At 46.3% G+C, this 12,256-nt stretch overlaps 1 protein-coding gene across 1 annotated transcript in view; it reads left to right on the top strand.

Annotated features, from left to right (window-relative positions):
• Window positions 1-202: 202 nt before the first annotated feature.
• LOC118381375 (Krueppel-like factor 7) overlaps window positions 203-12,256 on the top strand; it is a 150,499-nt gene continuing 138,445 nt past the window's right edge. The window contains exon 1 of the mRNA XM_052522885.1: window positions 203-861. Coding sequence (XP_052378845.1) covers window positions 760-861 — 102 coding nt within the window. The 5' untranslated portion in view covers window positions 203-759. The remainder of the gene's footprint in view (window positions 862-12,256) is intronic.

Genomic DNA, 12,256 nt, shown 5'->3' with positions numbered 1-12,256 from the left:
ACACGTTTTAGTAATATTACATGTGTTTAAAATAAGTTATTTTGAAGCCTGGAAGGTTTGTGTATGCTTCCTGTTCGGCCACAGACTTCAACTGAGTGAAGGAAGTATGCTGCAGCATTTATATAGCCATCTAAAAATAGCTCACCTTTCACTGCCATGTATGACTAGAGTGACAGCTACACAAAGCCAATAGCGGCTCGCCATTCATTCTAACTCCTCCCTTTTACCTATTTTAGCGCCGCCTTAATTGGACGCCAGTGAGATCTTCAAACCCTATTTACCTTATATGGTCACGCACGGAATTGATTGACAACAAACCACTCCCCCGTCCGAGTCGCTTGCTCGCTCCGCTCAGTAGACAGCTAGCCCGGGCTCCTCTCCCAGTCGCATGATGAAGCTACTGCAGGCAGCGGAAAAACCAACCTGGAATTTATAGAGCGAATATTGCAATCTGGCAATGCGGAAATAGATGGACGTTTCATGTCACCGAGTTGGCATTCCACTCCTGGACTGAAGACCTGAGAGTTAGCGCCAGAGAAAAAAGGATTGCAATTCAGAGACATAATATTCAACTCTTCTTTTTCTATTGTTTATAGTGGTTCTTCGGTGTGTTATTTATTTCCAGTGGTATATAGCGCCATACTTTCTGGTGCATGGACAGACGCACAGGGGAGGATCTGTTAACCCCTAACCATACAAAAGTGGGGTTGTATTTCTTCCGGTGGATCAAAGTAAATTACTTTCAAATCTTGCATCAACATGGACGTGTTGGCGAATTACAGTATTTTTCAGGAACTCCAACTCGTGCATGACACTGGCTATTTCTCTGCAATGCCTTCGCTGGAGGAGAACTGGCAGCAGGTGATTTGCTGCTTTTTCTTTACTTTACTGTATAACTGTCTTGACTTGTATTGTAGCAGCGTAGTATTTGTAAATCATCACTTATATGCTGCTGGTGCTCGGGAGCTCGAGCTGCGGCGCTCAGATGTCTCCACATGCAGCCTGTCATGAAAACATTCTCAAGTTGATCACACCAGCACGGTGTAGGGGGAGACAGGCTGCTATGGACGCGTCTGTGACCATAATTCCGTAATTCCACCCGTGTGCGCTATTTTCCAACCCCCGGTATACTATTTCGTTTTTCTAGCTTTTCTCTGGCTTTAACGGCTCTTGGTTGCATCTCGCTTGCCGATTGTAACAGTGTTATGCTGCAATTAATGACAAGCGATGTCTTGTTGGAGACAAGTCTGCATTCTTCATGTTATTTGGTTGTTTTTATTGGTTATATAAATTGATCATAGCACATTGATTGCATGGTAGGCTATAACAGTAGTATAATTTGGTTTTAAGCACAAGACGCTATTTGAATAACATTGTAACGGTTTGTATTTTCCGTGTTTTTAAGTGTATTGAATGCGGAGCGCCGTCTGTCATTCGCGCTGTTTGGTTTATTCCTAAAGGAACCAACCTGAGAGCTCCCACACAAAATTGCACGTCTGTCAGGTGCGATTTGAGAAGGCGCGGGGCAATTTAGGCATAGAAGTAGGACTCGTAACTAGTAACAAGAGACTTGTTCTTAAATAATGCATCCGCATCTGTCAGATTACTTTGTGTTTTCAGCCTGTTGGTACGAGAACCAACTCCCGATTGCGATGCACAATATATTATCAACAGCGAGCCGCGAGGATGTTCGCGTGAGGGTGATAAGCAAGGCTGCATGGGGGAAGAGTGGGTGTTTGTGTGTGTGTGTGTGGTAACCTAGTGAACGCATAGATACCACTAGTGCTTTTGGTTGGAAATCCACTCTCACCAGTGATCCGAATGGAGCATGTGATGTTGCTGGAAAGCTGGGGGGGGGATCTCCTGTATTTGTCTGTGTCATTGTGGCATGTCGCGCTCGACATGAAGGCAAACCACTCATTCATTAGAATGAAGTCATCCGCAGGGCTGGCAGTGGTACAGTGAGCACACACGGGCATGGCCAAGCAGGAAGACGTGCCAACGCTACTGCCAGTTACCACTTATCCCACTTCTGTGGGTGACTTACTGACACTAATTCACATGACTTGATCCTATTACTATTTGGTCGAGTGATGTTATTTGTTTACAGGAAAGGTGTGGTTGTGATATTACTGTGTAAGAAGAATAATAGGTGCGTCATTTCATGGAATGAGATCAGGTATCTGTCCTTTTTAAAGATGGAGACTGGTGAGCTTTCGAGTGCTTGGCCGGAGTTACTGATTCGGTGCGCGTGGTGAGATGAGCGCGTATGAGTCCGCGCTGTGGCTCCACTCTGCTGTGCGCACGGCTGCACGTATCGGCTGGTCTCGTGTTGACGGGCTGTCTCCCCCAACTCATTGCAATTCCATGTGCTCAACTGCGAAAGGAATCGGCTGGTTATTTATCGCTAGTGTGTGTGTGTGTGTGTGTGTGTGTGTGTGTGTGTGTGTGTGTGTGTGTGTGTGTGTGTGTGTGTGTGTGAGAGAGAGCGTGAAAAGGATCCAGCAGACCCCCTGAGCCCCCCTAACACACACACACACACATATACACACATATACACACATATACACACACACACACACACACACACACACACACACACACACACACACACACACACACACACACACACACACACACATGGTTGGCTGGCATGTGCTAATGGAAAGCTGTGGTCTGGCAGGGCTCATCCCACCACTTTCATCAGTAATTGGCTGCTTGCTGTCGGAAAGACAGACAGACAGGCAGACGAGTCTACTCTGCTCTATCTATCATTCGCCCTCTTTGTTGTCTCATATAACCTGTTCTCTTTTTGTGTCCATTAGCAGCCTTGACACACACAGGGACTAGTACCTTTTTGTCACAAGGCTGTTGTACATAAAATCTGTCCATGTGGTAACGTGTGTTTGTTGTGTGTGTCCTGTGTGTTTGCCTAGCTGGCTCTGACACAATGGTGCCATGTTGTTTGGAATGGCTGTCAGGCCGGCCTACATGTTTGTGAGGACATTGGGTTTGGGGAGAATATGGTTTGTGAGGACCTCGGTCTGGGGGGAACATGGTTTATGAGGACCTTGGGTCCTGGGGAACATGGTTTATGAGGACCCTGGGTCTGGGGGAACATGGTTTATGAGGACCTTGGGTCTGGGGGAACATGGTTTGTGAGGACCTTGGGTCTGGGGGAACATGGTTTATGAGGACCTTGGGTCTGGGGGAACATGGTTTATGAGGACCTTGGGTCTGGGGGAACATGGTTTATGAGGACCTTGGGTCTGGGGGAACATGGTTTATGAGGACCTTGGGTCTGGGGGAACATGGTTTATGAGGACCCTGGGTCTGGGGGAACATGGTTTATGAGGACCCTGGGTCTGGGGGAACATGGTTTATGAGGACCTTGGGTCTGGGGGAACATGGTTTATGAGGACCCTGGGTCTGGGGTAACATGGTTTATGAGGACCCTGGGTCTGGGGTAACATGGTTTATGAGGACCCTGGGTCTGGGGGAACATGGTTTATGAGGACCTTGGGTCTGGGGGAACATGGTTTATGAGGACCCTGGGTCTGGGGGAACATGGTTTATGAGGACCTTGGGTCTGGGGTAACATGGTTTATGAGGACCCTGGGTCTGGGGTAACATGGTTTATGAGGACCCTGGGTCTGGGGGAACATGGTTTATGAGGACCCTGGGTCTGGGGGAACATGGTTTATGAGGACCCTGGGTCTGGGGGAACATGGTTTATGAGGACCTTGGGTCTGGGGGAACATGGTTTATGAGGACCTTGGGTCTGGGGGAACATGGTTTGTGAGGACCCTGGGTCTGGGGGAACATGGTTTATGAGGACCTTGGGTCTGGGGGAACATGGTTTATGAGGACCTTGGGTCTGGGGGAACATGGTTTGTGAGGACCCTGGGTCTGGGGGAACATGGTTTATGAGGACCTTGGGTCTGGGGTAACATGGTTTGTGAGGACCTTGGGTCTGGGGTAACATGGTTTATGAGGACCTTGGGTCTGGGGTAACATGGTTTATGAGGACCTTGGGTCTGGGGGAACATGGTTTGTGAGGACCTTGGGTCTGGGGGAACATGGTTTGTGAGGACCTCGGGCCTGGGGGGAATATTGTTTGTGAGGAACTTGGGTCTGGGGGTAATCTTGTTTGTGAGGAACAGTACACTGAACCCAGAACTGCTCCAAGTCTTCCATTACACAGCAAAACCATGCCAAAAGAGAGAGGAATAGAGCGAGAGGAGGAGATAGATATGAATAGAGAGAGAGAGAGAGAGAGAGAGAGAGAGAGAGAGAGAGAGAGAGAGAGAGAGGAGACAGAGAGGAGTAGAGAGAGGGGAGGAGATAGAGAGGAATAGAGAGAGAGGAAATAGAGAGATGAATAGAGAGAGAGGAGGAGATGGAGAGGAATAGAGAGAGGGGAGGAGATAGAGAGAGGAATAGAGAGAGAGGAGGAGATGGAGAGAGGAATAGAGAGAGAGGAGGAGATATATATATAGAGAGAGAGAGGAATAGAGAGAGAGGAAATAGAGAGAGGAATAGAGAGAGGGGAGGAGATAGAGAGAGGAATAGAGAGAGAGGAGGAGATGGAGAGAGGAATAGAGAGAGAGGAGGAGATGGAGAGAGAGAGGAGGGGAGAAATAAATAGAGAGAAAGGAGGAGTGAGAGGAACACAGAGAGAGGAATAGAGAGAGGAGGGGAGAGAGGTATAGAGAGAGAGGAGGAGAGAGGTATAGAGAGAGAGGAATAGAGACAGAGGAGGAGAAAGAGGAATAGAGTGAGAGGGGGAGAGAGAGAGGGGAATAGAGAGAGAGGAGGCAAAAGAGAAATAGAGAGAGAGGGGAATAGAGAGAGAGGAGGAGAGAGGAATAGAGAAAGAGGAGGAGAGAGAGAGGAATAGAGTGAGAGGAGGAGAGAGAGGAATAGAAAGAGAGGAGGAGAGAGAGTAATATAGAGAGAGGAGGAGAGAGGAATATAGAGAGAGGAGGAGAGAGGAATATAGAGAGAGGAGGAGAGAGAGGAATATTGAGAGAGGGGGAGAGAGAGGAATAGAGAGAGAGGAGGAGAGAGAGGAATAGAGAGAGAGGGGGAGAGAGAGGAATAGAGAGAGAGGAGGAGAGAGAGGAATAGAGAGAGAGGAGGAGAGAGAGGAATAGAGAGAGAGGAGGAGAGAGAGGCATATAGAGAGAGGGGGAGAGAGAGGAATAGAGAGAGAGGAGGAGAGAGAGGAATAGAGAGAGGAGGAGAGAGAGAAATAGAGAGAGAGGGGAATAGAGAGAGGAGGAGAGAGAGGAATAGAGAGAGAGGAATAGAGAGAGAGGAATAGAGAGAGGGATGAGAGAGAGGAATAGACAGAGAGGAATAGAGAGAGAGAGGAATAAAGAGAGAGGAGGAGAGAGGGGAATAGAGAGAGAGGAGGAGAGAGAGAAATAGAGAGAGAGGGGAATAGAGAGAGAGGAGGAGAGAGAGGAATAGAGAGAGAGGAGGAGGAGAGAGAGAGAGAGAGAGGAGAGAGAGGAGAGAGAGGGGGAGAGAGGGGAGAGAGAGAGAGGAATAGAGAGAGACGAGGAGAGAGAGGAATAGAGAGAGGAGGAGAGAGAGAAATAGAGAGAGAGAGGGGAATAGAGAGAGAGGAGGAGAGAGAGGAATAGAGAGAGAGGAATGGAGAGAGGGAGGAGAGAGATGAATAGACAGAGAGGAATAGAGAGAGAGGAATAGAGAGAGAGAAGGAGAGAGAGGAATAAAGAGAGAGGAGGAGAGAGGGGAATAGAGAGAGAGGAGGAGAGAGAGAAATAGAGAGAGAGGAGGAGATAGAGAGAGAGGAGGAGAGAGAGAGAGAGAGAGAGAGAGAGAGAGAGAGAGAGAGAGAGAGAGAGAGAGAGAGAGAGAGAGAGAGAGAGAGAGAGAGAGAGAGAGAGAGAGAGGGGAATAGAGGAAGATGAATAGAGGACATCACTTGGAAGGACAAACCATAAAAGTCCCACATGATGGAGGTAGAGAGGAAGGGAATGAGGGGGAAAGGAGGGGGTGGAAAGTGAGGGAGTTAGTTGAAAAAAGCCCTGTCCTGTCTGTGTAGACAGGTGGATAAAATAGTTTTTTCTAGTGCTGCTCGGCACCGTTAAAGCTGCCTGATGTTTTTACTGGTGCGGTCGGATGGCTTGATAGGATAGCGTCTACTCCATCTAGCGTGGCCCTAGATCTGCCAGGCAACCTTCCTTCCCTTCCTCCCTCGCTCCGACATGGAGACAAGATGGATGTCTGTGGCAGGCCCCTGGTGAGCAGAGTATGAATCAGGCCGTAATGGACGCGATATGGGTGAATTGAGTTTCAGTGCTGGGGGGAAGAGGGGGACTAGCAGTGTATGATGAAGGGCCGGCTGCGAGCCATACATGATGAAGTAGTCCCCCCCTCCTCCCGTTCTCTCTCTCTCTCTCTCTCTCTCTCTCTCTCTCTCTCTCTCTCTCTCTCTCTCTCTCTCTCTCTCTCTCTCTCTCTCTGTCTCTCTCTCTCTCTCTTTCAAATTCCATTCAATTCAATTTAAGGGCTTTATTGGCATGGGAAACATATGTTAACATTGCCAAAGCAAGTGAAGTAGATAATAAACAATAGTGAAATAAATAATAAAAATGTACAGTAAACATAACACTCACAAAAGTTCCAAAAGAATAAAGACATTTCAAATATTGTGATAACACGATGCAGTGCAAATAGTTAAAGTACAAAAGGGAAAATAAATTAACATAAATATGGGTTGTATTTACAGTGGTGTTTGTTCTTCACTGGTTGGCCTTTTCTTGTGGCAACAGGTCACAAATCTTGCTGCTGTGATGACACACTGTGCTATTTCACCCAGTAGATATGGGAGTTTATCAAAATCGGGTTTATTTTCAAATTCTTTGTTGATCTGTGTAATCTGAGGGAAATATGTGTCTCTAATATGGTCATACATTTGGCTGGAGGTTAGGAAGTGCAGCTCAGTTTCCACCTCATTTTGTGGGCAGTGACCACATAGCCTGTCTTCTCTTGAGAGCCAGGTCTGCCTACGGTGGCCTTTCTCAATAGCAAGGCTATGTTCTCTGAGTCTGTACATAGTCAAAGCTTTCCTTAAGTTTGGGTCAGGTATTCTGCCAGTGTACTCTCTGTTTAGGGCCAAATAGCATTCTAGTTTGCTCAGTTTGTTTGTTAATTCTTTCCAATGTGTCAATTAATTATCTTTTTGTTTTCTCATGATTTGGTTGGGTCTTATTGTGTTGCTGTTCTGGGGCTTTGTGGGGTCTGTTTGTGTTTGTGAACAGAGCCCCAGGACCAGCTTGCTTAGGGGACTCTTCTCCAGGTCCATCTCTCTGTAAAAGACGGTTTTGTTATGGAAGGTTTTGGGAATCGCTTCCTTTTAGGTGGTTGAAGAATTTAACGTCTCTTTTCTGGATTTTGATAATTAGTGGTTATCGGCCTAATTCTGCTCTGCATTATTTAGTGTTTTACGTTGTACACAGATGATATTTTTACAGAATTCTGCATGCATGAGTCTCACTCTGGTGTTTGTCCCATTTTGGGAATTACTGGTTGTTGAGCGGACCCCAGACCTCACAACCATGAAGGGCAGTGGGTTCTATTTTTAGCCAGGTTTTAGTTGGTATATAGATTTTTATTTCCCTTTAGATGGCATAGAAGACCCTTCTTGCCTTGTCTCTCAGATCGTTCACAGCTTTGTGGAAGTTACCTGTGGCAGTTTAGGCCGAGATATGTATAGTGTTTTGTGTGCTCTAGGGCAACGGTGTCTAGATGGAATTTGTATTTATGATCCTGGCAAATTGACCTTTTTCAGAGCTGAGATTTACTGTCAGGTCCCAGGTCAGACAGAATCTGTGCAGAATATCTAGGTGCTGCTGTAGGCCCTCCTTGGTTGGGGATAGAAGCACTAGATCATCAGCAAACAGTAAACATTTGACTTCAGATTCTAGTACGGTGAGGCCGGGTTCTGCAAGTACTGGATAGCTTTGTGACAACAAATGGACATTGGTAGTCAAGATGTGTTGGTAGCTGTACTGATGGTGCAAAAGTCATGACAGGGAGATATAGTGGAGTCAGACTTTCTGGATTGGGCTGCGCTCAGACTTTCTGGATTGGGCCGCGCTCAGACTTTCTGGATTGGGCTGCGCTCAGACTTTCTGGATTGGGCTGCGCTCAGACTTTCTGGATTGGGCTGTGCTCAGAGTTTCTGGATTGGGCTGCGCTCAGACTTTCTGGATTGGGCTGCGCTCAGACTTTCTGGATTGGGCTGCGCTCAGAGTTTCTGGATTGGGCTGCGCTCAGACTTTCTGGATTGGGCTGCGCTCAGACTTTCTGGATTGGGCTGCGCTCAGACTTTCTGGATTGGGCTGCGCTCAGAGTTTCTTGACTTGGCAAATCGCGCTGTTAAGACACTGGTGCCCTTTGAAACCACCTACCTATGTGATAGTGGATTTTTAGACTGCGTAGAAAATTATGTAAGACTGAGACTCTCTCCAATACTTCCAACATTGCAGAGTTATGGACGTCCTTTCAATCACACCCTTCTCATTAACCTGTGGTGAGTTATTCACTATTTTTGATGAACAAATAAGGTTTTATAATAAAGATGTTTAAATAAAGAGCAAAATTATTGATTATTATTATTATTATTTGTGCCCTGGTCCAATAAGAGCTCTTTGTCACGAGCCGGGTTGTGACAAAAACTCACACTCATTCTTATGTCTAATAAATGCATCGTATAGTGTGTGTGTGGCAGGCTTACAATGATGTCAAAAACCAACATTTGAGAGTGTGCTGACCCTGGTGCTAGAGGGGGTACGCAGCTGGAGGTTGAATTTTTGAAGGGGTACGGGACTATAAAAAGGTTGACTATAAAAGAGTTTGGGCCTAACCCCTCAGTACTTGACTAGCCAAAAGTTTTGAGATGGACTGTTACAGTCATGTGCCATACATTCTACGTATGGGTGTCCCCGAACCCACTCCCTGGCGTTAAAGACTACCAACTGTGACTAACACAAATATTTCACAAAGTCTGCTGCCTTATTTTGTACGATGGCAATTTTCATGTACTCCAGAATGTTATGAAGAGTGATCAGAGGAATTGCAATTAATTGCAAAGTCCGTCTTTGCCATGCAAATGAACTGAATCCCCCCAAAATATTTCCACTGCATTTCAGCCCTGCCACAAAAGCACCAGATGACATCATGTCAGTGATTCTCTCGTTAACACAGGTGTGTGTTGACGAGGACAAGGCTGGAGATCACTCTGTCATGCTGATTGAGTTCAAATAACAGACTGGAAGCTTCAAAAGGAGGGTGGTTCTTGGAATCATTGTTCTTCCTCTGTCCACCATGGTTACCTACAAGGAAACATATGCCGTCATCATTGCTTTGCACAAAAAGGGCTTCACATGCAAGGATATTGCTGCCAGTAAGATTACACCTGAATCAACCATTTATCAGATCATGAAGAACTTCAAGGAGAGCGGTTCAATTGTTGTGAAGAAGGCTTTATGGCGCCCTAGAAGGTCCAGCAAGCGCCAGGACCAGTGCATCTTCACGCACAGTGAGGCAAAGACTTTTGGAGGATGGCCTGGTGTCAAGAAGGGCAGCAAAGAAGCCACTTCTCTCCAGGAAAAATATTAGGGACAGACTGATATTCTGCAAAGGTATTCTGATATTCTGATGAATCCCCTTTCCAATTGTTTGGGGCAACCGGAAAAAGGCTTGTACGGAGAAGACAAGGTGAGCGCTACCAACAGTCCTGTGTCATGCCAACAGTAAAGCATCCTGAGACCATTCATGTGTGGGGTTGCTTCTCAGCCAAGGGAGTGGGCTCACTCACAATTTTGCCTAAGAACACAGCCATGAATAAAGAATGTTACCAACACATTCTCCGAGAGCAACTTCTCCCAACCATCCAGGAACAGTTTGGTGATGAACAATGCCTTTTCCAGCATGATGGAGCACCTTGCCATAAGGAAAAAGTGCTAACTAAGTGGCTTGGGGAACAAAACATTGATATTTTGGGTCCATGGCCAGGAAACTACCCAGACCTTAATCCCACTGAGAACTTGTGGTCAATCCTCAAAAGGCGGGTGGACAAATAAAATAAAAAATAATATTGACAAACTTCAAGCATTGATTATGAAAGAATTGTCTGCCATCAGTCAGGATGTGGCCCAGAAGTTAATTGACAGCATGCCAGGGCGGATTGCAGAGGTCTTGAAAAAGAAGGGTCAACACTGCAAATATTGACTCTTTGCATCAACTTCATGTATTTGTCAATAAAAGCCATTGACACTTATGAAATGCTTGTATACTTCAGTATTCCATAGTAACATCTGACAAAAATATCTAAAGACACTGAAGCAGCAGACTTTGTGAAACTTAATATTTGTGTCATTCTCAACATTTTTGGCCACGACTGTACATACCCAGCGTGCAACAGATTTTCAGGAGTTGTGACCCGTTTTTGTTTGTTATGATGTCGTCGTTGTGCCGAGGGGGCATATGGGGGAGGGAATGCTGTTACCTCCAGGTAGGTGTTTGTTCCACTGTGCACTGAGGGTGTCATCCAGTCCTGGCATTTAGGTCACCACAGACGAGTACATGTCCCTGGGCCTGGAAATGATTGATTGAGGATGGAAAGCTGTCTTCATTAAAGTTTGGTGATTCTAGTGGGGGGATTATAGGTAGCACACAGTATGACATTTTTTTCTGTTCAGATCATTTCCTTTTGAATGTCTAGCCAAATGTAAAATGTTCCTGTTTTGATTAATTTAATAGAGTGAGTTAGCTCTGCTCTATACCAAATTAGCATACCCCCTGAGTCACTTCCCTGTTTCACACCTGGTAGTTTGGTGGATGGGACTACCAGCTCTCTGTAACCTGTAGGGCAACCAGTGAGTCCATCTCCTCTATACCATGTATCTTGTAGGATGACAATGTCTGTATTTCTGATTTCTTTGGTTTCTCTGAAGTCCAGGTTCCAGCTCTTTAGGCCAAAGGCAGATGACCTCAGGCCTTGGAAATTCCAGGATGAGATAGTGAAGGCTTTGTGTTCCATAAAGGGTCCAATGTTGTTAGTCGTGTGGTTTGGCCTCAGACCAGTAAGTGTGAGCAGAGCCTGCTGAGCATCTGGTACATGCGATTGGCTTGGGCTAGTGTAAGAGTTCTGGTGGGCCTGTTTGCCTGCTCATGGCCTGGACGTATGTGTGACATTCATGTTGAGGTCCTCTTTGCGGAAGTGGGGGCATGGGGTGGGCAGGAGGAGCATAGGTCTGATCTGAGGGGGCCTAAATGGGGTGTGGGCATGGTTGACTTGGGGGTGTTGATTGGTTGGGGTGGGGGTGTGGATGTGGCTGGTGGTGCTGTGGTCTGGATGTAGGTCCTTTTGGCGTGGCTCCTCTATGTGTAGGTTCCGGGGAGGGAGGGACCCTGCAGGTCGGGAGAGTGTCTTGCTGGTCTGGGTGGGGTGTTTGTTGATCCTGTGTGAGGTGTTGGGGCTGCGGTTGAGGGTGATGTCTTTTAGGGTCCAGGTAAAAGGTGGACACTGCTGCCTTGTATAGGTGGACCTGGTCATAAAGGCGTATATTTCTCAAGAGAGAGCTTATCCTGCTGAGCTATCACTTTGATTATGTGAAAGTCCAGCTGAAACTGTTTTGGGTTGCCCTGTACCATTACTGTTCCAGACTTGTACAGGTTGACATTGGCTGACTAAGAGTCCTCGTTGTCTAAAATAGCACTCTGCCATAACAGGGGATGGTCTGTGTGGAAGATTATTTGCTTATGTTGCTTATGTTCCCATTTTTATAACAGGCATCAAAAAGTGTCTCTTGATTTTCCATAAAGAGCTTCTTTTTGTACCCTTTCCTTATCATACCTTTCAGTGCCTTTTAATTTTTATCATCCGGAGGGAATTGTATTGTAATGACCTCTGAACAGTGGTAGGGGAATTCAAAGGCCTCTGCATTTGGGTGGGATAAGCTGTGAAACTCTCCTGCCATTGTTTGGCTCAAGGGCTTTGACACCTCTCACTCCAAACCTCAGTGCTAATTGAAGTGGCAGTCAGATGTGTTCTGTTTTAGCAACCTTGGTAGCCTTAACTTAGCATTCAGTCCTTAAAATGTAAAATATATCATTGTAACATATTTTTCTTCTTGGGTTTAAAAATAGCTTCAGACTTAACATGACTCACTCAGTTCCAGGTTGGATGGTGTTTTCACATTTCTGTTGTTTGTTT

The sequence above is a fragment of the Oncorhynchus keta genome, chromosome 7, assembly GCF_023373465.1.
Source record: "Oncorhynchus keta strain PuntledgeMale-10-30-2019 chromosome 7, Oket_V2, whole genome shotgun sequence".
In the NCBI taxonomy this organism is placed as follows: Eukaryota; Metazoa; Chordata; class Actinopteri; order Salmoniformes; family Salmonidae; genus Oncorhynchus; species Oncorhynchus keta.
Note: the sequence above shows the minus strand (reverse complement) of the source record. Positions and strands in the feature narration are given on the sequence as shown.